Source organism: Ursus arctos, unplaced genomic scaffold, assembly GCF_023065955.2.
Source record: "Ursus arctos isolate Adak ecotype North America unplaced genomic scaffold, UrsArc2.0 scaffold_28, whole genome shotgun sequence".
Taxonomy (NCBI): domain Eukaryota; kingdom Metazoa; phylum Chordata; class Mammalia; order Carnivora; family Ursidae; genus Ursus; species Ursus arctos.
In genome coordinates, this window is record NW_026622963.1 from 37,039,020 (window position 1) to 37,066,394 (window position 27,375).

Genomic DNA, 27,375 nt, shown 5'->3' on the forward strand with positions numbered 1-27,375 from the left:
CAGGCTGGGACGTGGCCCAGGCTGCTTGGTGGAAGTTGTTCACTCCCTGTGGTGGTGGCAGCGGCTCAAACTCCAGCCCCGGGGGACTTGTGAATCACCGCCCAGAGTCTGAGTTTGCCGGGAGCCTGCCCCAGCACCGCACTCACCGGGACGTCCTCAAAGGCAATGTTGGTCACGTTGTTGTGGGGGCAGCTCTGCCAGGCGTTGTTCAGCCGGAAGGCCAGGGCGCTGGTGTGCCGGCCCTCCAGGGCCGCGAACTTGCGGAAAGTGCAGTTCTGGACGTTGATGGGGCCGTCATAGAACTGAATTCCTCGGATTGGAAAATTCCTATGGAGTTAGGGAAGACAGGTGTCAGGCTGACTGCCATGTTGGGCCACAGAGTTGTCTGCACCCTCCGGGAGGCTGGAAACAGAGCCTTTGTGGGTACAGCGTTCCTGCTCCCCACTCCAGCAACTCCTCACATTATCGATTCATTAGTTCACTGAGAAAGCACTTACAGACACAGCAAATGTCAATAAATGATTGCTAGATGACTTATTGGATAGAAGGGTGGTTGGATGGATGGATGGAAGGATGGTTGGATGGAAGGAAGGAGGGAGGGAGGGAGGAAGGAAGGAAGCATATCTGTTTAGTTGCTGGCTTGGGGTTTGGGGAATTACCTCTATTCAAATATTTCCCCCAATTTTTCCATCCTGCGAAGACATTGGGTGAATACTGTAAATACCGCTACAGAATGCTAGTATTATGTCCCTTGGGAGACGAGAGCCAGTAGTCATTATCGCCTTCTCTCACTTGCTGTAACCATTTAATCAGATTAAAACCCAGATGAGTTTCGTCTGAGTGAGCCTTCTGATTGCAAGTCTCTGGGGTCTAGGGCAGAATGGAAGGTGATGATGATGTGGCAAGATAACTGCGTAACTTCCCAGCATCCCTCGTGGAGAGGCAGGCGCGCCCTGGGAGGGCAGGAGTGTGGGCTGACAGAGGACCCCGGGAAGGCCCTCATCTCCAGGCCTCAGGGAAAGGGTGGGGAGGAGGCTGCACGCTCGGAGGCAGAGAGAGAAGGGACCGGAGAACGGGCCGCTTGGCCCAGTGGAGGGCGGGGCTCAGAGATGCCCCTGTCTCTGACTCCAGAGCAGGGTCTGGAGGCGCTGCTGGGCTTGCCAGTGGCCCCAGATCTAGGCCCATTCATTCTTCGAGCCCAGTTGGAATGCTTTTACCGGTGTCTCTGCTCTGGGCCCGGCCCGCTCTTTCCACAGCTGGCATAAAGGGGGCCGGGCAGCAGCAGAGAAACAAACACAGAAGAGGGTCTGTCCCTGGGCACAGGCCGCCCTCTGCCGTCTCTGTCCACCTTGGGCTCCCCTGCCCGGATACGGTTCCCGAGGAAAGCCCCAGTCAGCCCAGCCTGGGCCTGCGCCTTCAGTGGACCACGGACTTCTGCATTTCTGCATCTGCAGCACCAGCGCCTCGACCCCTGGTTCTCTGGGGTGCCTCTGCGTGTTGTTCCGTTTCAAGCACTCGGGGCACCGCCCATCCTGACTAGCTGTGTCCATAGACTGTGTACTTCTTTCCTTCCGAGCCCAGCCAGGCCCGTTCAGGACGGATCACCGTGACGAGGGGGCACAGTCCCCGCTCACAAACGCCACGCGAGGAACCTGCTGGGTTTGGCAGGACTATCAGGCTTCCGTAAACAAACCCGCCCCTGGACGTCAGCAGAACATTCCGGCCCTGGGAAGCTGGTCACCCTCAGCAAAGCAACCCCAAATATGCACATGCCGCATTGCTCGTAGGGACGGAGCAGCACTTCGACGAGACAGAAACAAGGGCTTCCTGACGGCCTGTGCCAGCGGACGCCGGGACTCTGCCAGCACCGTCCTTGCAAAGGTCACGATCACTGCGGTGGGAGCTTCTGGCCGTGTCCGGCCCATAGAGGCAGGGATTCTATCTCCCCGGAGAAAGGGAAGACGCTCAGGGAGCAGGAGGGGCCCTTAGCACTCAGAGAGTGGGGCCCCCCCGCGCTGCAGGCCGGCTCAGAGCCTTGCTGTCTCGTTCGGATTCATGTTTAAGCAGAATCACCATCAGACGCAGGAGAGTCGTCCTCGCACCGACCCCCACCCCCCGAGGCTCTCTGAGGAACTGACCGCGTCCCTTTGGTCCCTTTGCTCCATGAGTGGTCAACTCTCCAGGTCACCCCCTCCTCCAGCCACCTGGCTGCCCCCCCACCGCGTGAACTCCACCTGCAAGAGAGCCCACGACCCTCCTCACAGCCCTGAGGTTCTGCGGATGCACAAGCCTGACCAGCAGAAAATTCTTCCTGCACCAAACGCATTCGAGCCCCGGGGCCCATGGGGCATGAGTTTCATCTTGAACGCACCTGGCAGCCCCAAGGACGTGTGAAAACACCTGCCGTGCTTTCCCCCGAGTCTGATCTCGTCTCCTGACGGAAGCTCCCCGTCTGCGTGCGACATGGCGTCGGGTTCTGTCCCCGCCCTGGTTATTCCCCGTTGGCCTGAGTCTATCTGTCCCCCGTCCTCAGAAGGGGGGGGCAATGCACTGTCAGAGGAGGAAGGAGCCCGTGGTCGCTGAGCCTGGACACTGGTCTGCCACTGACACGGCCCCGGAACCACACTGTGCATTCCGGTCGTCACGTGGCCCTGTGCACTGATCTCCAACACTGTTGGTTGGTTTTGTTTTTTTTCCCTCTCACCCATTCTCGATTTCACCCCACTGCCGGCTAATGTCTAGAGTGTCATCGATTTCTCTAACTGGTAATGGACAGAGGCATTCACAGCCGGCAGGAAGAAATCACACACAAGCAGCACTCCTTCCACCGCTACCGCATAGCGTAAGTGGGCCACGCGAGGAAGCTGCCATATTTGCAAACCTACTGGCCTATGGGGAGGGTCCTCCCACTGTGGTCCAGGCCGCCGGGGCCCCAGATCCTGTTGTCCATCGTCTCCGTCCCCACGTTGCCACTTTCGCCAACAAACAGGCTGTTCTTTATCTCCTGTTTGGAGCCCTCGTCGTACGGGAAGGTCCCACCGCTGTAGGGAGAAGATGTCTCGGATGAGATGTCCAGAGCCGGCTTCCCACAGAGGGCCCAGCACAATGACGGCTGCCCTTACCTGGCCAGGGTCAGGCCGATGCCATTGTCAGCAAACCTGGGGACAAGAGTGGACGGTCAGAGCCTGCTCACCCCACGCTCAGGGAAGCCGCAGAGGGAAGGCCCCTTCCCTGTCCCTGACATCACTCTGTGGCTGCTGCATGGGGAAGGAGGCTTTCCCCAGCACGGGGTTTGCTGAGGGAGCCGTGGGCTCTCCCGCTCAGTGTTTGCTTGCACAGTGGCGCTCAGTGGTTGGGGCCACGCCGTCCCGGCAGCACGCACGCCAGGCTCCGTGAGCCTCCCTCGGCGGCCCGGCCCGACCGTGACTCTAGGGCTAAGTGTGACGTTAGATCTGGGAGGACCTTGCCACTCTCGGGGCCCGCGCCGGGTAAAGGTGGGCTATGTGGGTGCGGGTCCACGTCCCCCCGCCATCCCCACTCCCGTTTCAGCCACAGCGAGGAGGACAAACAGACTCCAAGTTTCCCAGAGGTCAGGCAGGTGCTGGGAAGGGCAGGACCCACGTGGCCACACTTTGGAGTCCAGTGAGTTGCAATTTCAAGCCCCCGTCCAACCACTTACTCATTATGTGACCTTCTGGGAAGGTCACTAACCTCGGCCTCAGTTTATCATCTCCAAAATGGAGGTGATAATTTGTATTTTCGAGAAGCACAGTAACAAGGCAACCAAGGATTCAGCACACGTAGGACATGCTAGCCTCCTCCTCCCCTCCTTGCGCTGACTGGCTCTGCGGCCGAGAGCGCCTCACCCAGGGACCCTCTGGTGACCTGGAGCACCTGCGCATGCTGTCTGGGGGGGGGGGGCGTGGGGGTCGCTCCCAGCTGCCATCCTCTGCCCCTGCCTGGCGGGGGACCAGAAGGCCAAAGCCCACGTGTCTGTTTCCTCCCTGCCCTGCTCTCCCGTCCCCCGCGTGGGGAGGCATCACCCCTCCCCGTGCCGAGACCCCATGGCTCTCTCCTCACCGACAGCTGTCCAGCCACACGTCCCCGCCGCGCAGCCAGGCCCCGTGGTCCTGGTTCTTGTAGGCGGTGAAATGTCTGATGATGGCGGGCTCCCGGGGCTTCAGCGGGTCGGCGTCCTGGTGAGGGCTGTACCTGGAACACACCGTGGGGAGGGCACAGGGGGCCGTGTTGGGGGGCTCCTGAGCAGACCCCTTCTGGCCTGGAGCTCCTCCCCCCGCACGATGCCAGGAAGACACCGAGGAAGCAGTGGTCGGCTCACATTGCCTGGGCTGAGCTTGTCACAAAAGCAAGGGTCTCTCCTCTAGGACCCACCCCCCAAGGGCCAAGGAACCCCTACCGCCCCCTGCCCGCCCCCCCCCAGGCCGAGGCAGGTCACGGCACAGAGGGAAGTCCAGCCAGCCAGGCCCAATCCTGGCGTGCAGTGCAGCCGCTGGGGCTGGGAAGGAGGGTGTGAGATGCCCAGCTCCCTACCGACTTGGGGGACCCTCGGCCTCACGCCTGCTCTGGGCTCCAGCACGGAGCGGGGCTGCTCAGTGGTGTCCAGACCAGCAGGCACCCTCCATCCGCGTTATCACAGCCCCAGTGCTGCTCATCGCTGATGCGGCCCGAGCACCTCAGCCTCTTTCAAATAACCTCCAGGTTTTGACAGCACCTTTGAAAAGTGGCCCCTGGCCTCTGGCTGAGCTCTGTCCCTTCCCACGAACCCGATGGTGTGGTTCTCCCCAACTCTTCTCTTCCCCTTTAGATCTCGGCGCAACCTGCGGTGGCCTGGCCACGCTGCCCACATACCAGGCACTGGCTTTTGCTGAGGGATCCAGGAACCTCTAGAGATTTCTATTTCCCTGCAGCTGTGGCAGTCTAACCCTAATTTTCAGACTTGGCCCTGCTTAGATTTTCGCCACGTTACCCCAGCAGCTAGCTCCGTGTCCAGGACGTGGAAGGTGCTCTCTAGATACTTGAATGAATGAATGAATGAATGAATGAACAAAGAGAATGGAGGTGGGTCGGGAGGTGAGCAGGAATGCGTGCGTTCCCAAGGCGTGACTACCTGGCAGAGATGATAGAGAGGAAGGGCCTCTTGTCCTTGGCGGAAGCCTCAGTAGTCTTGACCCCGTTGTCTATGATCATGCCAGCCTGCGGGGAGGGGACAGTCAGGGACACGGTCAGTTCCACTCCCCAGCTGCAGGCACCTCCTCACGCCCAGCCTCACTACATACTCTTATACGCTCCAGTAAAACCAGCCGTGCAGTCAGGATGCATTAACAGGGGTAAGGGGTCTGCAGTGAGGGAGGTGAGCAGCCTGTATTGCTCTGCATTGCTCAGAGTGAATCTGGAATCAGGAGTCCTCTTGGAGGTGTGCATGAGGAAGCTGAGGTCCGGAGGGTTACGTGTCTTGTCCGGGGCCACGCAGCTAAGTCTGTGCCCAGAACTCCCCTTGCTTTGGGCAGTCATAAGCCCAGGCCGCATGTCAAGGGCGACAGGCACTCTCTCCTGGGAAATGTGTCTGCAGTGACTTAAGTCTCATCTCCACCCCGGGCAGGGGTCTGGGCTCCTCCTGCATCCTGCCTGGGCCCATGCCTGACTCACGTTCCTGTTTGGCTCTGAAGGTGTTTATGTGGTCAGCCCTGGGTGCACAGGAGTCAGGGCCACCCAGCGAGGGGGACTCTCGGCCTCCTGGGAAGGCCCAAGCCCAGGCTCCCTTCTCCAGTAACTGGAGGCCATCTGGCTGGTGCATTCTTAAGCTGGGATGACGTGAATAGGAAGGTGAGGGGCTAGAGCCCCAGCTGACTGCTCACGAGCCATGACCTTCACCCCCCCAAGCCCCAGCTGTGGCCCCTGCTAAGATGGGCTAAGAACACTGATTCAGAGGACAGTGGGAGGCTCAGTGCTGGCCCCCAACGATCGCCCCAGACCAGGACCGCCGCCCACCGGGCGCAGGGGCGGGGCTCATGGGGTCCAGGGCAGGGGCACCAAGCCCAGGACTCCGTCCAATCAATGCAGCTCACAGTTCCGGCTCGCTCCCTCCTCGCCCTGCCAGTCCCTCCACCTGTGCCCGTGAGTCCCTGCCCATGTCCTGTGCTGCACACAGCCGTCTTCTTCCGATGTCTCCAATCCAGGCACTACCTGGCCCAGCGCCCAGCTCAGGGGAAGGCTCCCTGAGGAAGGGGTCCCAACAAGCAGCTAACACAGCCTGTCCACTGCTCGGGTGCGCCCCACCCCGCCCTGAGCCTCTGTGCCGCTCCAGTATGGCCCACGACAGCCTCAGAAACCCCTCTCTGTCAAGGGGACACCACTCCTCTTCACCTCTACCCTCTGCCCCGAGGACATGGTGCTCGGCCTCCGGGACACGGTGCTGCCTGGCGTCCTCCCTTTGCTGCCCTGCGCTGCCCCCCCTCCCCCGCAGGTGTAAGCACGGGCCAGGTCAGAGAGGATTTCTCTTCTTCACGGTCTTCCCCCGGTGAGCTTTTTCCCCCTAATCCTGATGTATCTGTTCCCCTCCAGGGGCCTCAGTTTCCTCATCTGTCCCATTAGGGCCTGGACTGGAAGACCAGCCCGGACACTCTGGACTCCATGCACTGAGCCAGCGCCCCCAGGGCCACCTCTGCCCCCAGGGCGGCACTCTGCATCTCAGCCTGGCTGTACAGCTCTGCGTCCCATGGCTCTGGCCTTGCTGCTGTCCTGGCCGGGCGTGCCCAACACACCTGGAGTCCCAGCTCCCCCTCCCCCAGCACCTCACGTGGCAGCTTCTGTTTTCCCCCTGCCCCCTTGGCTCTGCTTGGATGGGGCCACCCGCTGCCCGGGATGTGGGGGGAGGATGCTCACGCTGCCTCCACCCTCCTTCGGAACCACCTCCGGATTTTCTCGAGCTTACAGGCCAGGCTCAGCCTTCATGGCAACACTGCGCCACCCGTACCCAGGGGACTGTCAAGTCCAACTCCCGCGCCCAGCTCAGGGGCCACCGGGAGGGGCCGCCCTGCCATCAGCCGGAGCAAAGGTGCACCTTGCTCTCCTTCTGGCTCTGACCAGACGCTAAGCCAGTCCCGAGGCAGGAACACTCTGGCTAAGAACGGCCAGGAGCCCCGGAGGAAGGCTGCTGTGTTTTCCCGCAGATGGGCGCTAGGAACGCGGGTGCTGCCGGCTGTAGCCCGGAGGCCATCCCGGCCCTCACGATCTGCAGGCCGGGGGAGGAGGACCCGCAGGCTGGCCGGGGAGCCAGAGTCTGGAAAGACTTACCCGGTAGTTGGAATGTGCTCGGTTATTATGGAATTTCCCCAGTGGAATGTGCTCTGAATAGCCTGGGGAGTACATTCCCGCTGAGGGGCCCGTCGGCACGTGGTGGAAGATGAACCAGAACCCGGTTTCCTGTGGGGGGGGGCACAAGGGGAGAGGCACAGAGATCAGCCCCGCAGCCTCCTCGCTGCGGCCACGGACTGGCCCGACTCGGGCTGGCCCAGTTCTATCCCCGAACGGGCCCCCGCCGCCCATCCCCAGACACGCCTCCGGGGACAGGAAAAAGCCCGGGCAAACGTGTTGTGTGGGGGCCACCTGACCGTGACAGCCCTTCGTCGGGTCCTACTCTACTGGCCACGGGCTCCGAAGGGCTGGCTTTGAGTCCATCGTGACTTCTCCCTTTTCCAGCTATGGAAGCTGTGGCCCCAAGACAGCACCTGACCTGCTCTGGGCCCCCCGACGTTAAACGGCAGGGAGCAGGGGTAAGAGCAAGGCTGTGTAGACAGAATGCCGTGTTTGAATCCCATGCGTGCCCCTGGGCACGTTCGCCCTCCCTGCCTCGGCTTCCCCGCCCAGCAGATGGAAGGTCTGGGTACCTGCCTCGTAGGGTTGATGCAAGAATTAAACGATTTTAGCTGAGAGCGCCGGTGTGCCGGGCCCGGCTCCAAGCCTCACCCGTTTCTATCTGATGATCAGTCATTTCAGTGAAGTGCTTTGATCACTCATACGAGGAAGGGACAGGGCCATTACTTAAAGCCAAGTCCACGTGACACCTTCACTCAGCTGAGCCCGACCTGGGGCTTGGACCCCATGTGTCCCAGGCCCACCCCGGCTCCCACCTTTACTTCCTGCTGAAGAAGGGATCGTTCTGCTCACCTCGGACCCCGCGGCCGCACAGTTAACGAGGTTGTTGTTGGGGTTGGCCATCCAGAAGGTGGACACTGCACTGCGGGGGGAGGGGGCAGAGATGGCATGTGTCACCCACCGGGCCGCTGGCTCCCCTGCCTCTTACCAGAGGCTTGAGGAATCCTTAGCTTGTTAGGAAACCCAGTTTGCTCGTGCGAGGGTGGTGCTTTTAAGCACCTGAAGTGCTCGGAGCTTAAAAGGGGCGTAAGGCTCCGTGAGGCCGAGGCAGTTAGTTGGCGGGTGAAGTCTGAGCCTGGCTCTAGAATAAAGAGAAGTCGCCAGCGCCCGGGAAAGGGGCCATTACTCAGGGAGAGGCCCCGCATGGGAACGCTGATCACACAGCAGTCCTGTCTCTGTCTCTGTCTCCAAATGGGAGAGTACGACTCGTGCCCACGGGTACCCACTGTGACACCCACGTCCTCTCAGAGGAGTGCCGTGTGACATCGGGAGAAGCCCGAGGATAAGAACAGTGGTTCTCTGTGGGCAGGAACGATGGCCATCCAGGGGCAAGCGGAGAAGGAGGGAGTAGAAAGCATGCCCTCCGTGGCTCCCGTGGCCCCCAGCTGAGAGGCTGAGGGCAGTGGGTGGCTAAGGGCTGGGAGGCACAAGTTGCTCGGAGCCCCAGGGTGCGGAGGTCAGAGGCCGGCTGAGCGGCTGAGTGAGCACCTGCTCGCAGGCCCGCGGCGGCGCACGGCACGGGGATGGGGGCGCTTACTTGCAGTCCTGCCTGGGCTTGGGGATGTACCCCGGGTAGGAGTCTTCTGTGATGGTCTTGCACATCTTGCTATCGCGGTCGGAGGGGAGGAGGGTTCCAGACTTGACGAGGAGGCCGAGGCAGTGGTCAAAGGTGTTCCGTTCCTCTGGCCCGTCTTCCGTGAAGAAGCAGTGGCCCAGAGAGTTATAGCCCACCACGTCCTTGACCTGCAGGGACCAAGACCACGGGACCTCTCACCAGCGTCCAGGTGCTCCTGTGCCCATACCTTCATTCAGCAAATGTGACACAGTGACGCGGCATTGGCGGCACTCTGGGCCCCGTGAGGAACCCCGCAGGCTTGGGGGGGGGCGTGGCACAGGTGCGGGGCCAGGGGCCTGGGACAGGTGACTTCAAAGCCCCTTCCAACTGGAGGTGTGGCCGAGGCTCCATGGGGTGGGACGGGGACAAGGTATGATCGGTGTGGACCAGGTCCCGTGAGCCCATGCAGGCGAGAGCGCCCGGGTCACAGCTTACAAGGTGTATTACAGAGAACACAGCCTGCTGGAAAGGGCGCGGGGACAGCTTCGCCTGGGGGGCGGCATCTGAGCCAGGCCAGGCTGTGTCCGCCCCCACGGCCCACAACATACATCAAGTGACATTCGCAACCCTCGGGCCAAGAGCCACGGAGTCCGTGGGGGAAGTGGAAAGGCCATTTGCAGACTCTGAGCACTTGGGGCACGGTCTTAGCCATGCGTCCAAGCAGCACGGGGGTCTCTCCCCCTCCCCCGGCTCCCTCGCTCCATCAAGATGCAGGACTCCCGCTCCACGATCTCTGAGGCCCCATCTGGGTCTGAAGCCGAGCACATCAGTCTCAGAACTAAAAGGTCCTTAGAGATTCTCTGGCCGGAGCCCTGCCTCCCTGCCCGAGGCCAGACTGCCCACAAGCATTTCTGACAGACGGGCACAGTGCTTCCACTTGAATGCCCCAGAGACGGGATGCTCACCACCTCAAAGGTAGCCTGTCTGCAGCAGAACACGGACGATGGTGAGAAACATCCACTGATCTGAACTGCGATTTTCCACCCTCGCCCCTACTCTGGGTGCCATCACCCACTAAGACAGGCTCCTGCTCCCCGACCTCAGTGCGACCCACACCGATTAAGGACCTAGCAGCCTGCCAGGCCCCCGAGCATCCAGACCCCACCCCAAAACAACTCCCCTTTAGTACCATCAACACTTCAAGGGGCTGTCCCATACCGTCCCTTGCAGGACGTTTAGCGGCGTCCCTGGCTTCCGTCCTCACCACCTGTCAGCAGCACCTCTTCAGCGTGGCACCAAAACTGTCTCAGACCCTTGCTGCCAAACATTCGCCCGGGTTGGGGGTGACCCAACTCCCTCTGGTTGGGACACACAAACCTAGGGTAAACACCCCAGTTCCCTCCGGAGTCTTTTCTAGGATAGAGCCTGCCCTACTCCAACGTCCAGGCAGCCCCGCTCTGGAAGCATCCGGAACCGGGACCCTTCATGTCCTTTTCATCTCACTGAAGTCTTACACAATTCTAGAATAATTGTTTTTGTTTTTTTTGCTTTGTTTTGTTTTTAGAGCTAAGGAAAATGAGACTCAGGGAAGTTAAGTGATTTGCCGGAGGTCGCCCAACCCATGTGTTCAAAGCCAGGCAGGCTGGGACCCCCGCTTTCTCATCGAGTCCATTCACCCCACAGGGAGAATCCAGACACACAGGCCGCCCTGTTCCAGGCCAGCTCTGTTCCCTCCCTAATCTTTGGTCATTGGCAAGGGCGTGGTCTTGAGTCCTATTCAGTCCCTCACTGAGCAGTCCAGTAAACACCAAGGTCATCCGATGGGACAGCTTCCTTTCGTCCCAGCGAGCTAGGAAAGCTGGTTATAAATAGCCTGGAAAGACAAGCAGGGAGGAAACGGGGCTGCTGGGGCTGGCAGAGACAGCGTGGAGCGAGTTCTATGCCCCTCTTACAGGGAGGACACTGATGCCCAGAGAAGGGGCGTGGGGTGTCCCAGCGAGCTCACAGACCTGGAGGTGGAGCCACGTTCAGACCCAAGCCCCTTGCTTTCCGCCCAAGGCTCTTTCAAAATCCACTTAAGCACCCACTTACCCCACTGTCCGATCACACCCTGTGAGCCCCTTCTTTGAAGGCAAGTAAATAACAGATGAATCAGGGACATTCTTATTCTAATCAACACCCCAGGAAGAAAGAGCCTCCGAGCCCCTGGAGGTGTGCTCTGGAGAGAAAAATCCCGGTGGAAAGGAACAACGAGAACCAGTATATGTTGGGTGTCTAATGTGTTGCAGACATTATTTCATTTAATTCTTATCATAGTATCATTCCCTTTCACCTTCCATTCAGGGACAGAACCGAGACCTGATTCTCCCTCCGCCCGATCCCAGAACTTGCGTGCTAATCAGCTGTCAGCAACCCCAGACAGAAAACCAGCCCTCTCGTCTTGGGCCGCATTTCTTCCTTCTCATCAGGGCTGGGTGGGGATGGCGTGTGGGGACACGCAGAGGGGACAGCACGGCGAGGTAGAGGAAAGCACTGGGTGGGGAGCAGAAGACAGAGGTTCAAGTCTCGGCTCAGCCACAGACTTGCTGCGCCTCTCCCAGGGGGTCCCCTGGGAAACAGACGCCTTCTAAAATCTGGCTCTTAGGTCTGTGATCGTTCTGCCATAGAACATTTCCCAGATTTAAATATTCATACCGTGACGCGGCTTGGGACAGATAGATCCGGTGTAGCGGCACGCACAGACACATGGTACAGGTTTGCAGGTGGCTGCCACGTCCCTAGGCGCGCGCGCCCGGAGCCCCCGCCCCGTCCTCGTGCACAGATCACGTCTTTCCCTTCGTCCGCACGTCATGCCTGCTGATGGCCGGCAGCGCTCCAAGTGGTTCCGAAAAGCTGTTTCAAGTCTTCGACTACCGTTAGTGGGGTCCAGGCGTGAGCTTACGAAGGAGGAAATTTCTCAGCCCTCACAGACTGCTTCATCTAAAACGACCATTTAATTTATTGTCCGAACCAGGACATTTTTTAGAGCAAAGGTGGGGGGGTTGCTGTGAGGAACGAAGCTGGGGAAACAGGTGTAACGTGGAACGTTCTGCATGAGCAGGAAGAAGAAACTGCTGCTTCGGACAAGCGAACGCGAGCGGGAATCAGCCCTGCCCGCTCTGCCTTCCAGGGCCGGTGTGATGCCGTTCACACGGGCCGGAGACAACCCCAAATACAATCAGATTGAAAGGAGCACTGTAATTTCCAGGCTTCTACCGCTTACTTTCTGTTTTTTGAGCCGCTGAAGAAAAGAGCCCTATTTTTGCAGAGTGTTAAGGAGTGTTTGACCGCGCAGACAGCAGCCAGGAAAGGCGGCAGAGAAGCAGGTTGCACTTGGCGGCGTCTGGAAGGACCGAGCCCCAGAAACCGCCCCGGAGAGGGGTGGGCAGGCAGGGAGCCAGAGAAAGAGGGGCCTGGGGCCCTTTTCCAGTTGTTTCCTGAGCTGATGGGTGAAGCGCCCGCCCTGTTCCCCAGCGCATCTCTTCTCCGATCCGCCAGCAGAAGCCCCGGCCCGGGACACTTTCGGGGAAAGCAAGCACCGCCATCTGGGTTCCTCACGTGGGCTCAGGCCGGAAGGAGACATGGGAGCAGTGACAGGAATCAAGAAGCCAGTGAGACTCTGAATTCCAGAAAAACGGGAAAAGGGGCAAACAGATGCCTGGCCTGTGGTTCCCAGAGCTGGGGGCGACGAGAGAGGGCACTGGGCGCCTGCCCTCTGCACCCAGGGGCCGCAGCCATCTGCAGGAGGAAGCCGCTGGACGAGCGTCTCCCTGAGACTGGACAGTGGGGGGCTGCAGCCAGGTGTGGGCCCCCAGAGCCACACAGAGAGCTGGACACATTTGCACCAATGACCACACCTTTTGAGCTGTGTACCAGGTGGGGAAGAAAGAAAGGACATGTTTTCTTCTCCTACCCACTCTCCTTGCCCTGGAAATGGAAGGGAGAGGGGGCCACAAACGGAATCCGTTTTGGTGTCTTTCTACCTTCCTGGGAAACACTGGGACGGATTGTTTCCAGGAGAGAACAGGCAGGGGGTCCCCTGCACCCTGCCTCCTGCCCCAGAGCTCAGAAACACCTTGAGAGGTACTGGGAGCTGCAGTAGGCCCCGAGCTGCCCCGCCTGCAGGGGATGGGCTGGAGAGCCTCCCTCCGAGGGCCGGCTTCACCCCACCCCCGCCGGCATCCTGCAGCTGCCGTGCGGACCACCCGGTTTCAAGGAAAACACCACCACTGGTGTCCGTATCACCAGAGGCATCTCCCCAGCTCTGTTCCGTAGATGCGACAGTTGTGTGACGGGGGCTCTCTGGTTAAATGGGCCTTGGCGTCCCTAGAATAATCAGCATTCAGTGCGGTTTTACCGCAAGCCTTGCACGGTGAATTTGCAGGGCAGGATGGGAGGACATGTACGCAGCACGTGCTGAACTCCTGAGTCTATGCCGCGTGTGTGTGTGTGTGGGGGGCTATTACTCTCTCCTGGAAGCTGGGGGGCTCACACAGCGCACCTTACGCGGAGAGGCCCAGTGATCGTACTGTTACCTGCCAATGCTAAGTTTGCCACTGTGTTCTCTGGCTTCATCCTCCCCCAAAGCCTTTGCAATGGGCTGTGGCCTCTTCCTCACTTTGCACAGCAGGGAAACCGAGGCTCAGAAAGTCTGGATCAGCCCCCAAGTCCACACTGGGTCGTTAGCATGACCCAGGCTGTCCTCTCAGCCTGGTGGTCCTGTGGACGCCTGCAGTCACTGTCTCTGAGCGAGCACGGAGTCTGGGGAGGAGGGGCGGTGGGTTTGTCGAGTGGGAGCTCACGGTGTGAGCGGTGGTTCCTGAGCGTCCTCGGGGCTCAGGAGGAGCAGATGTTGAGAGACCCGCGTGTTCATCAGTTAGGAGGGGAGTGAGAAGCAGGTGTTGGCGGGAACGTCAAGTTCAGACTGCCCTTTCCAGAAGCAGGTGTTGAAGAATGGGAAGGAGCTCCGGTGGGTGGCCTGGGGCGCGGGTGGGGGTGAGGGAAGCTGTTTTCCAAGGACGAGGGCACCGGAGTGTGTCTGCAGGTGGTGGGTGGGGAAGCCACGCCTGGGGGGCTGCCCAGGACGCTGTGGGGTCAGCTTGAAGGCACCTCTCCCTCCGCACGCCGAGGAGCCCCTCTTCCCAAAGAGCCAGTGCCTGCCCATCCAGGGTCCCGGGCGTGTCCAGACCTGGGACGGCGTGAGGGACGGCATCACGATGCTGCCGAGTGGCCTCTGCGCTAAATTACAATCAGCTCTCTGCCTGTGTTTGGCCTCCTTTCATCTCGTCACCTAAAGCCGTTTTTCAAACACGGTTCCAGCCCTGGCCACAGGTAGACCCTTCAAGGCAGACGAAGGGAGCGCATGTAACGCACCGATGGAGCGACCAGCTCCCGAGGCTCCTCCTGGCTCCGTGGCGGAGCACTTACGGGGCGGCGTCAGTCCGAAACCCCAGCTCCCGCCCCGGGCTGCGGCGCTCGGGGAAGGACGCAGAACGCATTCCGCTATCCTGTCGCTTCTCTGGGTCCGGGGCTCCGAGGAGCGCACTTCATCCGATGCTAGGCCGTGCCCGTGTGCTGTCACCTCGGAAAGGCCACACGGGTCTGGGGGCTCCAGAGCCTACCCCACCAGCCCGGCCGTCCAGCAGGGACGTGAGCTGAGTGCGGCTGGAGCCCTGTGGCCGCCGGGGTGAGGCTGCCACGGGCCCCTCGGCCAGGCCTGTGCAAGGCTGCCTGGGCTGCCTGGCGTCTGGCTGGCACCCAGGGAGCTGAGGGGTGCTCCCTCCCAGTCTGGTGGCTGGCACCCCTTGGGGCCGGACAGAATGGCCTTGGGAGATACAGGACTGCAGGGGTCTTCTGGTTCCAAGAGGCTGTCCAAGCCGCCGGCTCCACTCTGCCTAGTGTGGGTACAACTGGCCCGTCCAGCGGCTCCAGACGAGCCGGGTCCGAGGGCCGCCCCTGGCCCGCTAGCTCAGCCCCTGCCTGCCTGCAGCCCGCTGAGCCGCTCGCCCCCCGCGGCCACCGGCGCCCCGCGCCGCTTCTCGCCCTGCGTCCCCTCCGGGAGCCCGTTCCTCCGGCCGAGCCCTGGCTCGTGGCGCTCGGGGAGGCACGCTGCGCCCAAGGCGCCCAAACCCTGCTCGTTCTTACATTCTGACCGGAGAGCCACGAGAGCTGCTTGGCGGGCCCTGCACTGTGCACGTGACGAGACCGACTGCAAGAACGGCCGTGCGTCCGCGCTACGTGTGCATGTGTGTGCGCATGTGTGTGCGTGTGTGTGCACCTGCCCTGAGACGCAGAGCGGCCTCCGCTCACACCGAGCCAGCCGCTGCGAATCTGAACACCCTTCTCTTCCGCGACGGGAAGCAGAGGGGAACTGCTGCTGAATTAAGGCCCACACTTGAGACCGAGCGCTTAAGGCAAGTAAAGCTCCTCACACTCGGGCCTGTTATTCTCTTAGCCGAGTCCACACTGTTCTGTTTACCACATGCTCGAGCTCAGCCGCCACCCTGCGAGAGAATGCCCGAGTCCCTGCATTGCATTCGTTCTGCAAACCGCGTGGACAAGCAGAGCAGACCACACCTGCTCCCAGGGCCACACGCATGTGCCACACTTTCCACGTCCTGTGCTCACTCCTTGTAACAACCGCGTGGGATAGATACCGCCGTCCTCCCCATTTTACAGAAGAGGAAACAGAGGCATGAGAGGGAAAGTGACTGGCCCACGTCCCACGACTGGTCCGTGGTAGAGGGCAGATGGAAACCCAGACTCCAGAGCCCGAGCTCACGCTGTGGCTGGTACCGCATTCCTGACATTTCCCATTTATCGTAAATCTTACTGTCTTTCTGCTTCCGCGAGAACACGTTCTGCTTTTCCTTCCTTGAACCAGAAAACAGTCCCACGAGTTCAGCGCCATTCCAGCCACAGCCCTCCTGCCACCCGCCGCAGACAATCAGCCCTGACCCCTGGACGGCGCGGCCACGCGAGCTGGTGGGCAGGGCACCGGGCCCTGGGCTCCCCGCGGCACCTGCACCTCACAGCCCCCGTGTTTGCTGTGATGTGGCCGAGGAGGACGATGGAGGTTTGCGGATGTCGAACAATTCGCCTGAGGCGCCACGGCTCACAACCTGTGGGCCAAGCTCTTGAACCCACGTGCTTCCAGACGAGGCTCCAGAGCCCGTGCTCTCCCCTCTCCCCTCAGTGGGTCCGCAAAGCAGCAGAGGACACCGCCCCCCCCAGGCCCCTGTGCCACGCAGCAGTGAGGGTCTGACCCGCCACCTCGGACCACTTTCCCAGAGAAGCCAAGGATCCCGATTTCTATGTGAAATCACTTAATTTTTAAATGATGGAACCTAGTTCAGATGTTTCTTTAAACATCATTTAAGCCAAACAAAACACATCCCATCACTGGGTTCTGCACGCAGGGGGCCCATCTGTGACATCCGGCTTTAAAGTTCATATAGGATGTAAGTTCAGTCCGTTTAAAGAAAGATTGGTTTAGTGTAAAATTATCAGTTTAGTGTAGAGATGATCAAATGTTTCTATAAACACTTCATAAGCCAAACAAAACACCATCTGGATTCTTCAGCTTATAATACCCGGTTTTTAAAGTTTCTAGAGGATATTAGTTCATTTATTTATTTTTTTTAAAGTGAGGAAGAGCACAAATGAGAGTGCGCAAGGCAGGGAGGTGAGCGAAGAGGGGGAGAGGGATAGAGACTCTCCGGCAGACTCCCCGCTGAGCACGGCACCCGATGCGGGGCCGGATCCCTGGACCCTGAGATCACGCCCTGGGCCGAAATAAAGAGCTGATGCTCAAATCACTGAGCCACCCGGGCGCCCCGTAAGTTAGTTCATTTACATAAGAATCAGTTTCGTGTGAAAACCAGCTGTGTGAACCCAGACAAGGCTCTGGCCCATTCACCTCCTTGCTAGTGAAGCCACTCCTCCCAGCAGCGTCTGCTCTGAAGGACGCTTGCTGCAATGGGAGACAAGGCCCCGGGCGGCCCCTGCAAGTCCGTGGGACAGAGCCCACAGTGCAGTCTCAGCACGAGCCCCTTGTCTGCACTAACGGATCTGTCTGGCCACACAGCCACGGAAAGATCCTCGGACCGCCCATCACTCCAAAGAGGCACAGAGGGAACTAGAGTCCCAGTGGCCACTGCCAGCTCCCTACCTCCACGGCTCGGGGCCCTTTGGCAAGGTCACACCCCTGCCCTGTTCCTCTTTCCTCTATCAGTTGGAGACCTGCTCTCAACTGACACCACTCTAAACTCCAGGTCAAGGATGGTTCAACCCCCGAGGGCCCCAGACTAAAAGTCCGATGCAAACCTCCACCCAGCACTAATGTTTGGAGGAAGGGAACTCGAGGATGGGGGAGTGAAGGGCCCTCCACTTCCCCAGGAAGGAGGTGCTTACCAACAAGCCATTGGAGCCGTGCACGGTGACACAGCGAGAGAAGGTGTGGTGGATGGAGAGCTCGCGGACGTATGTGGGCGGGTCGTAGCCTCCCTTCTCGTCCACGTCGCCTGCCAGGTGGAAGTGAATGGGGTACTGCCCCACCAGCTGCTGCCCCATGTGCTTCAGCTCCACGCCCTCCAGGTGCGCTGCCTTAAAGCCCAGGGCAAACTGCAAGAGGGGAGGGGAGGGTCAGAAGCGTCAGCAAGGTGCGCCTGAGCCCCTCACCCGGGCTGCGTCCCAAACATGCAAAGTGCCTCACTAATCCCTGCCTCGGCCATGCAGTGAATCCAACCTATGCTCTGCAGATGGGTGAAGGCCCCTGGCCCTCCTACTGCCAGCGTGCCAAGGTGCTTCAGATAACACAGGGATGTTACAAGGCAGGGAACCACTCGGAATCGAGCTCTGTAGACCGACCGTGCAACAGTCGGGGCTGACCTCCGCTCCCTGCCCTCCCTCCTAAGTTGCAGAGGGTCACAAGGAAGGGGGAACCCCGAGATAAGCTGGGGCGAGGCTGGCACAAGGCCGGCCCCAAGAGGATGGGAATCCAGGGGGCAGAAGGAGGCTGTGCTCTGGCTCATGGTCTGCAGCCCCTCCTGGTGGGATGACAGGAATGCTGAGCCAGGAATCTCCATCAGTCTGTGACCCCACTGGCGTGGGCAAGCCATGGGGTGGTCCGCGTGCTCACTCCATTCTGCACCACCGTGACCGTCTACACTCCAGGAACCCACTGCGAAAGCACACTCTGGAAACGATTCCTATCGGAAGTGGGGCTCAGCCTGCTGCTCCTAGAGGAGGGCAATCTTAAGGACATGCTAACAGTCCCCCAGAGCAGCTGTCAATGCCACTCGGGTAGGGGCAGCCTGAGGCCCCGTTTGGGCAAAGCAGGAAGGGGGCACTGACGGCTCAGGGATTGCTCTCGAAATTGGAAACGGGCTCTGGTCTCTCTGACAAGTCTCTGCACAGGCCCTGGACCCCCTCAGCCCCAGAGCCTGACCAGGAACACAGGCGAGTACTTCTGGAGGCTACGGTGACAGGTGGCCTGTTGAGCTAGCAGGGGCCGCGGATGCTGGAAGCCCACGTGTGATGCGGGGCTGCACAGCCCCAGTAGGGCTTCCGCGGTGCGCTCTGCAGGTCCCACTCTTTCATTCAGCTAGGCACCGAAAGGTCTTATCCTGATAGCCCACGATTGCGGCTTCAAGAGCTCTGTCCTCACAAAACTCCAAGACACCAATAGTCTATCGGCTTTGGTCCTAAGTCACTGAAAGCAACGGCCACCCAAAGAGCTTTGGGGCGTCGTGATGTTCAGTATGGCAGGTTGCGGCTCTTAAGCTAGACGTGCGGACAGGATTCCCTCGTGAGCCGAATGCCAGGAAGCCGTGGACCGCTCACCGCGCACCGCTAACCGCCGCCACGCTTCCCCGTCTCCGCCTTTGCCTCCACCTCTACCAGCAAGCTCACGGGTACGCTCAGCGCTCTGGCGTCCAGCTGGTCTACCCTGCCTGCTCTCAGCTCTGGGTTTTCATGGCTCTATTGTAAGCATGACTCTGTGTGAGTGAAATGTCAGTTCTTCTGGGAAACGACTGGGGTGAAGCGTTGAAGAAGAGGAGCGGGAGCGGGGACGGGGGCTGGAAGCCGTGGAGGCAGGGAGCTCAGGGTGCTGTGTGACCGTCCCCAAGGTGGTCCCCTCCTATCTTCCGGTCAGGGGTTGACAGCCAGACAGCACACCACTGGACAACATGCCAGACTCGGCCTTCCAGAAAAGTCCCTGCCCTTGGTCCTGCCTCCTGCTCCCGTCCCCTCCCCAGCCAGGGTCCCCTCCAGGCTGGCAGCGAGGAATGCTCCCGGTCGGCGGACAGCCCCAGCCAGGCTGACCCATACCTTGATGTGGCCCCCGAAAGTGTCGAAGTCAAAGAAGTTGCAGATGTGGTTGCTGTAGGGGTAACAGCTGTCCTCCATCTCCCCCATCACCACGATATTCCGGGTCAGGAGTCCGACCTCAGCTCGCATGTCCACACCGTCGATCTCCTCCCCGATGTGCAGGTACAGTGGTTTTCCTAGGGCAGAAAGGGGGGTGGGAACCCTGCTGCTGCTTACGTAACACTGTGCCCTGTGTGCACCGTGGTCCCGGGGCTGCCCCAGTCCCATTTTACGGAAGAAGGAAGCCCAGGGAGATGGAATTCCTGGCCTGAGAGGAGAGCCAGGATTCACAGCCATGAGGACTTATATCTGAAGCCCACGCAGAAATGGCTTTGTCCCCTGGGATTGGTCCCTCCTTTTGCTTGCTGGTATCGGGGCTCCTGTGTTTGAGCTAGACATATGCTCCCCAGGAGAACCGCACTTCCCAGACTCCCTGCTGGTGCGGTCATAGGATGAGTGGAAGCCGTGGGCAGCCCCTGCTCTCGCTCCTTCCCCAGGCCTGGAATGTGGGCCAGCCCCGGAGGACAGGGTGCTCTCTCCCTTGTACTCCTGACCCCAGCCCCATCCCTTCCTGGAGTCTTAGAGTTCGGGAATCTCGTAATTCGTCTTCTTTCCTCGTGTGGGCTCCTTACGTTCTACGTCCAAACTCATCCAGACCTCTTAACCTTAAAAAGTTATTAAAAGACCGTTCTGCCCAACTCAACTGCCATTGTAGCTTACGTCAGTCCCCTTCGTGCTGCTCAAGTCCCTGAACCAGTGACTGTACCTGCCCCGCTCCCTCCATCTGCTCAAATCCACTCGATTCCCCTCCAGCCTCATCCTCCTCCCCGGACAGCAGGTGCACCCCAGGGAAGGTGCAGGGGGACAGGAGCTTGGAGCTTTGAGACTGTCTCATGGTCCCCAATCCGCCCCCACGCCAACCCCAGATTCCTTCGTGGAATGAAGAGACTTGGCCTGCCTCCACATGTGGCTCCTCACTGGGAGAGCTGACCTGGCTAGCAGGTGTTTTTCCTCTGTTTGAGGTCACCGTTCCAGAGCATGACCTCTCGTGAGGATTCGCACTCCTGCACCGCACGGCAGGGGCTGCCCGGCTTTCACTGCGGCCCTGGCTGGAGCGGCGGGGCCCGGGTATCAGCCACGGCACAGCTGGACCTGCACACAAAGGCCGGGGTGGTGATGGGCCCGAGCCGCGCCCCGATGGAGACCTCCCCTGCCCGCTCCTCCACCCGGCACAGCGCACAGCCGCTGGGGGCTGCGGGACCTCGGCGGCTGCTGTTTGGGATTCTGCAGGCTTGTCAGCTCAGGACGTCAGTTCAGGATGTGAAACTGGTGTGGGGCAAAGCTGACAAGATACCCCTTTGGCGTCACCGCCAGCTCCCAGGGCTGCTGCCACAAACTGCCACACGCCGACTGGCTTAAATCAATGGACATTTCTTGCCTCGCACCTTGGAGGCCAGAAGTGCACCGTCAGGGGCTGGGTCAGCGGTCGGGAGGCACCGGGCAGAACCATCCGGCAGTTGGCGGATTCCAGCGGCCACCTGTGCTCCTCGGCAGATGGCCCCTTCCTCCTCCTTCAACCGACCTCACTCCAACACCAGCTGTGTCATCCTGTCACCTGCTCCCCGCACTCTGACCATCCTGTGTCCCCTCTAAGGGCCTGTGATGACAGCTCGGGGACCCAGGATAACCCCCCACCTCATGAGCCATAACTCTGTCACACCCGCAAAGTCCCCTCTGCCGTGCGAGCTGACACTATCGCGTGAGAGGATCGGCCCGTGGGCACGTGTACCACAGAGTCCTGCCTTAGAAAGTCTCAAGTATTATGACGATTCACTTTACGAAGAGTCCATTCACTATACTTTACTCTCACACCCAGAGGTCTCTGATGCGAGAGGTCGGCCCTGACAGAGGGGTTGGGCACGGACGCCGAGGGGCGCTGGGAAGACTCCGGCTCCATCCACGTTCTGACAGTGACAGGAGGGGCGTTTGAAACAAGTTCCCTCTGCAGACTGCTGGTTCCCTTAACCCCCTGCGGCGGTGGCTCAGGTCACAGAGCCTCGTGGCTCCACGGTTTTAAGGTCCAGAAGCAGGGTCCCCTCTGGCTGCCCGTGTGGAAGCCTCTCCCTCCATCCCAGGCTCCTGCCATCGGCTCTGTGACGGTCACTATCGTGCCAGATGCATGAGCCCCAGGGGGGTGTGGGGAGTAGAGTCTCTTGTACAAAGAGCTTTGTGAGGGGTTCTGAGCGACCCGGCGGGGGTGGGGGCGGACAGAACATGGTGCCCGGAGCAGCGTCTGATGGCTGGTGAGGAAGGGGACTCCCTTGCTCATCAGCTTTAAACGCCCTACGTCCAGCAACGTATACATGGACATTGGTCACAGAGCCCCTGGTCCGCCCGGCCTCGTGCCTCTGAGTGTGCTGGATGCAGACCTTCTTTTCCTTACGAACGACACCCTGACAGACAGCGGGCAGCACCCAGAAAATCTTCAAAGGCTTCCTCAACTAAGCAAGGCCACCTCCCACTGTTCCTGGGGTATAGAAGGAAGACCGGCGACTAGTGCCCCTGGGGCAGCGCAGCGGGGCCCAGGAACCAGTCAATGCAAAGGACGGGCGCCAGAAGAGCCGGGTCCCGGGAGGCACAGCACAGAACGCGCTTCCCCAAGGGATCGCCCCCGAGGTTGAGCACATAAGGGAAGAGTTTATGCAGAGCGCGTGGGCTTGGTGCTGCCGGCCAAAGACAGGAGAGGAGCTCCCATGCAGCTCTGAGGGGCTCAGCTCCCGTCTCCCAGCCTGCAGGACGGCCCGGGCAAAACCCCAGGCTCTGTGGGCTTACACGTCATCGCTCCCACACCCACTTCCGCTGCAGCCACAGAGCGGAGCACCCAGCCCTCCCTGCAAGAGCCTTTGCTACTTTACATCTCGGCGCTTCTCCCTGGCTGCCCCTCGGGCCGGCCGGCCGTCTCCAGCTCGGCCAGGCAGCAGACGGCTCGTCCTTGCAGATTCTGCTCCAGCGGGCTCCTTCCCAGTGCGGTCTTCCCCACCGCCCTCCCCCTTCCCCTTCGCTTCTGGGGTCCCCACCGCGCCGGCAGGGCCAGGACACCAGGCCTCCCCATCCAGGCACACATCCGCCGACGTCCAGCCGTCCCCCGTAGCGTGCTCATTTTGGGGCTCGGTGCCCCCTTAAACTATGGGGGATAGACAGAATGCTGACCAGAGGGCCTTCCCCCGGGACCCACGGCCCCTCGAACACGAATACAATGGGAGAGGTAGGCGAGAGGCTGCAGGGGACCGTGGCCCTGGATCCCGACCCAGATGATGGCTGTGAGTCCCCGAACACGTCCCTTAGGCTCCCTGAATCTCAGGCTCTCCCTCCGTAAAATTGAGATGCTGCTAGCATGTGTCTCAAAGGAAGCTTTGCTTGTTGACTGGGTCAATCCACGGAACGAGCTTCGGACAGCCCCTGGCACGTGGGGGATGGAGGAACAGTGTCTACCAGGCTCCTGTGAGCGGAGTGCGCAGGGCCGACTGAGAGTTGCGTTCCCGCCGCCTCCTCCCTGCGCTGTGGAGCCCGTAGCAAGACCTTTACAAAACCCTACAGCCAGCGGATCAGTCCTGTGGCCGCGTTCACAGGCCACCGTCCCCCAGACGGCTGCCCCGGGGGAGCTGTGTGCCCTGCTTTCCCGGCACCCCATCCTGCCTGCAGACTCTCCCTCCCTCCCTTGCTTCTCGCAGCCCTGGTGCATAAGGGCGAACCGGGGATGAGCAGACATGGCGCAGCCAGACTGTCCCAAATAATCCAGGAGGGCCACTGGCACAGGAAGGGGTGGGGGAGGCCTGGGAGCAGGGGGGATCCGCAGGTGCCCCACACGGGGCCCCAAACACCGACCCTCCCTCCCAGTGCTTACCCTGCAGCGGCCCTGGCTCCACACCCCATGCCCTCACTACAGGGCAGGCCCGGAACGGGGCCCGCAGGGGTTGATAGGAAATGACATCAAGGGCCTGCCAGCGGGAGAGACAGACACACGCACTTGAGGCCGGGCCTGGAGGAGGCGCTGAGGCTGGAGGATCCCAGAGAGGCCGTCTCAGCCACACAGCTCCCAGGTTCCTGGTACGGCAGTCCCTGGGGACAGCATGGACTAGAACAGGTAGCCTGGGAGCCAGAGAGCTCAGAGTTCGAATCCTGGCTCCGGTCGACCACACAGACTCACTTGGTCCACACCAGCGTGCCCTCCTGGGACCCCTGAGGTGCTGGGGATGCTCCACGGTGTGGTGTCCAGTACGCCGGACCCCAGCCACTACGGCTACTGGGCACTCGGAAGCGGGCTAGGAGGACTGAGGAGTGGGCTTCCGAACTTTAATTTGGGCAGCCTCGTGTGCCTGGTGCGCATGGGAGGGCAGGCTCTGGACATCTGCTTTCCCTGCTCCCGAGTGTCCTCCTCCGTGGCCCACAGAAGTGGCAGCTGCCCCTTGTTGGGACCGCGAGGAGCGAGCAAGGTGGTTTTGTGAAGCGCTTGGCGGTCACAGGAGACAAAGAACAGGGTACGAAGGAGCCGATGACCCGTGGTGCTATTCAGGGATGTGTGCGGGGGCAGGGAAAGCGGGAGTGCGGGAGTGCAGACGCAGAAGGGCTGCGGGGTTTCTGGCGGCGGGTCAGAGAGTGTGGGGGTTCACCCTGCGCATAGCTACGCTCTGGAATATTCTCCGAGATGATTCACACACGTTCATGACTTGGTTATCCCCATCTGTTTTCTGTCAGAAAACCCTTAATAGGCACGAAGGCCTGTTTCCTGGAATTTGGGGCAGTGAGGAGGGACGATCCGGGAAGGCCGTGTCCCGCTCTGCCACCAGCCTGGGGGGGACCCTAAGATGTCACCGCAGGGGGCACAGCTGCAGAAAAGATGGGGCAGGTGGGAGCCCTTGCTTCATGTCAGTGGGGTGTGGGGAGCCAGGCTTGGGGATGAAAAGGAGACCCGTGAGCCTCTCCAGGACAGACAGACAGACACACAGCCCCCCTCCCTGGGGCTTCTCTGATGCTGTCCACCAGGGGGCGCTGTTTTCAGGTAAGCCTCAATGCCTCTATGCAAAGTGGACGGTCCACTCTGAGCCTAACTGTGGGGGGTGGGGGCTGGCAGGGGTGCGGGGCTGCTGGAGACACATGCAGGCTGTGCTGCACCGAGGGAGTATGGAGGGGCCGGAGGGGGCCCCGCGGCTTCCCCACTTCTTTCCTACCTCTCCCCACCCCTGCCGGCACCAGGGCCGGGAGCAGCCCCATCCCACCGTCTGTCCAGCCTTCAGAAGGCTCAGGGTGCAGCTGGGCCTGTGGGTCCGACACCGCCAAGCGGGACCCTCTCCAGCGTCTGCGCACCACCCACACCCCCAGGTGAGGCCGGCAGCCCTAACAGCGCCTGGCCCCTCGCTTTCGGGGCCACTTGGCTCTCAGGAGCTGCTTGAAGGGAAACCTGACCCCTCGCAGGCCTGGGGGTGCCCGGCACAGGGGTGCAGACGTGCGCCAGGCTGAGCAGACCTGGGGGCCTCTCCAGGTGCTCCCGCGTCCATCTCCTCACGGGCAAGCTTTTCACCCTCCCAGAAGCCATGCACGCCGCCCCAGATCCCCAGCACCGAGCAGCCGGCATCAGCTCACACTGTCTCATTGCCAGGCCTGCCAAGAGTCCAGGAGGACACTGATGTCCCAGGAGGGCTGTGCGTGTGTACCGGCCCCAGGGGGACACAGGAGTCGAACACTCACAGAGCACGAGCTTCCCTTGGTGCTCTCCGGTAAACGGGGGCACGGGGAGCCTTTCCCCACCTGGGCAAATGCGACAGGCCCATGCGCTCAGAGGAAGCCGTTCCCGTGGCACCCCCTGCCGCCCAGCCCCACGCGGTCGCTCTACCCCTCACCCGGGCTGCTCTGGTCCTCTTCCGGGGCATGCTGTCCCCAGCACGGCGTCCCGCACTATGCTGCCCCCTCTTCAGTCCAGGACACCTGACCCGTGGTCGGCCCCCAAGGGTAGAGGACATATTTGTCTGGCGCATCGCCCACCGCGTGTGTGCCCTCTGTGTGTGGAATAACGACGACTCGCTCCTTCCCCCCTCTCTGTGTGCTCATGAAGGGACGGGGGTGCCCAGCCTGGCAGACGAGGGATGTGCGCTGGGCACCTGCGTTCACAGAGCCTCTCGCCTCCACGCCCGGGGGCATCGGGGCACTCAGAACAGAACCTGCAACAGACCTCAGCTGCAGGCTGCTGAGAACGGTACACACCGTTGGCTTTTCTCCCTCTACAAGCATCTTTACCTACAGAACTGACGCACTAGGCACCGCTCCCGTCGTCCTCAAGCTTAGCGCTACATGATTGCACAAATCCTGCCAATACAGCAGCTAACGTTTACAGCGCCCTTACTGCATACCAGGCGCTGTTCAAAGGCCCTCACACCGAAAGATTCATCCGCCAATCCTCACGACCCCGGGAAGTAGTTAGGATCTAAGATCATTGTGTCCATTTTACAGAGGAGGAAGCTGAGGCACAGGGAAGTTAAGTATTTGTCTAGGGTCACATGGCTGGTAACTGGCATTCCTGCAATTCCAATCCTGTGCTCTACCAAAGAGAGAAAGAACTGGAAGGAAGGGAGGGAGAAGGAGAGATGGAGGGAAAGGAAAGAAGGAAAGAAGGAGAGAAAGAAGGAAGGAGCCTTCCCCAAAATGTCTTTGGGAAATGAGCCCAACAGCATGGCCCGATCTCGTACGAGGAGTCCAACCACACAGCTACGTACTGAGTATCTTCATATGAAATGCTCACAGACCCTGTGTCAAATCCCTCCGCAGCTCAGGGCCTCAGGGAAGCTGTCCCTCTGGGCCTCTGGTCTCCTCCTTTTGATTGAACAATAGTGAGTAATCGTGAAGTTTCTTTCTCTGCTCTCTCTGCCGAGAAGCTCAGAGACAAATGTGTGGTCTGTTCCAGTAGCTTTTGCTCACTTCAATTCCCCCCTTTTGTTGAATTTATTCTCCTTGCACCGGAATTTATTACTTTGACATGTATCTTTCCCCTTTTATCTCTCCTGGATGAAGATTTAATTGGACTTATATTTGTTTTAAAATACCACCAAACCTTTTTCAACGAATGTAGGGGTTCAAACAAATGGTAATTTTAAAAGGCAGACTTTGCTAACTTGTCGACCACACACGTGTGTCCAGCCACACTCAGCAAATCCCCGTCTGCCCCGGGACACCCATGGCCTTCCCTTCCCAGGCTCTGCCCTCCTGGGATCACGGCTGCAAAGTTCGGGGGGTGGCCTCAAGGGCCCGCGGTCCCCGAGAGTGGGACAAGGGGATTGGGCTCTACCGCCATTGCTCAGGTGTTTAAACCTTTGTCCCCCCTGATTCCTTCCCAAGAACATCCCCACCAGCCAAAAACATTGTTTGACTTTCTATAGTCTTATTTCCAAAACAATAATTAATTTGAATACATGTCCACTCGTCTTCCTCCTCCTTCCCTCAATCCTAGACCTTCTCCAGGTGCCGTGGTCCCGTAGCACCTGGTAGTTACAATGCCAGGATCGACTCTCCTTTCTTCTGGCTGTGATCTTCCCCAGTTTGCCTTGGGGGAGGGACTGTTTCCCCATTCAATAGGCCCTGAGGGATGCTGGTGACGGTGTACTGTCAGAGGGGGACCACGTGAGCCCCCAGCCCAATCGGATGCTGTCTCCCTGGAAGGTGGCATGAGCACCATGTCCCAGGGACCTCGCACGGCACTCTGGGACGGCGATGCCTGAGGATGCTGCCCACTTGCTCCCACTACCCGGACCCCCCAAAGGAGCCCTGCCCCCTGTCCTCATGCAGCTGGGTGGGTACATCACTTCCCGAAGCTCAGCGGCCTCCCAACAAATTCCTCTTTTGCTTACGATAGTCAAGTTGGATTCCACTGCTTATAACTAAAGAACCCTCGTGGGTATAGAACTTTCTCCACTAATAAACACAGACCTGCACTACACTTTCAATCCTAACAATCTGAGATTCCAGGA

General features: G+C 60.2%; 1 protein-coding gene across 2 annotated transcripts in view; it reads right to left on the minus strand.

The window, feature by feature from the left end:
- CEMIP (cell migration inducing hyaluronidase 1) overlaps window positions 1-27,375 on the minus strand; it is a 134,270-nt gene that overhangs the window by 14,005 nt on the left and 92,890 nt on the right. For both annotated transcript variants that reach the window (XM_057303644.1, XM_026510586.4), the window contains exons 12-21: window positions 19,322-19,497; window positions 17,402-17,611; window positions 8,933-9,138; window positions 8,188-8,257; window positions 7,315-7,443; window positions 5,129-5,214; window positions 4,081-4,212; window positions 3,123-3,158; window positions 2,886-3,041; window positions 147-327 (exon numbers count right to left, since the gene is read on the minus strand). In XM_057303644.1, coding sequence (XP_057159627.1) covers window positions 147-327; window positions 2,886-3,041; window positions 3,123-3,158; window positions 4,081-4,212; window positions 5,129-5,214; window positions 7,315-7,443; window positions 8,188-8,257; window positions 8,933-9,138; window positions 17,402-17,611; window positions 19,322-19,497 — 1,382 coding nt within the window. The remainder of the gene's footprint in view (window positions 1-146; window positions 328-2,885; window positions 3,042-3,122; window positions 3,159-4,080; window positions 4,213-5,128; window positions 5,215-7,314; window positions 7,444-8,187; window positions 8,258-8,932; window positions 9,139-17,401; window positions 17,612-19,321; window positions 19,498-27,375) is intronic.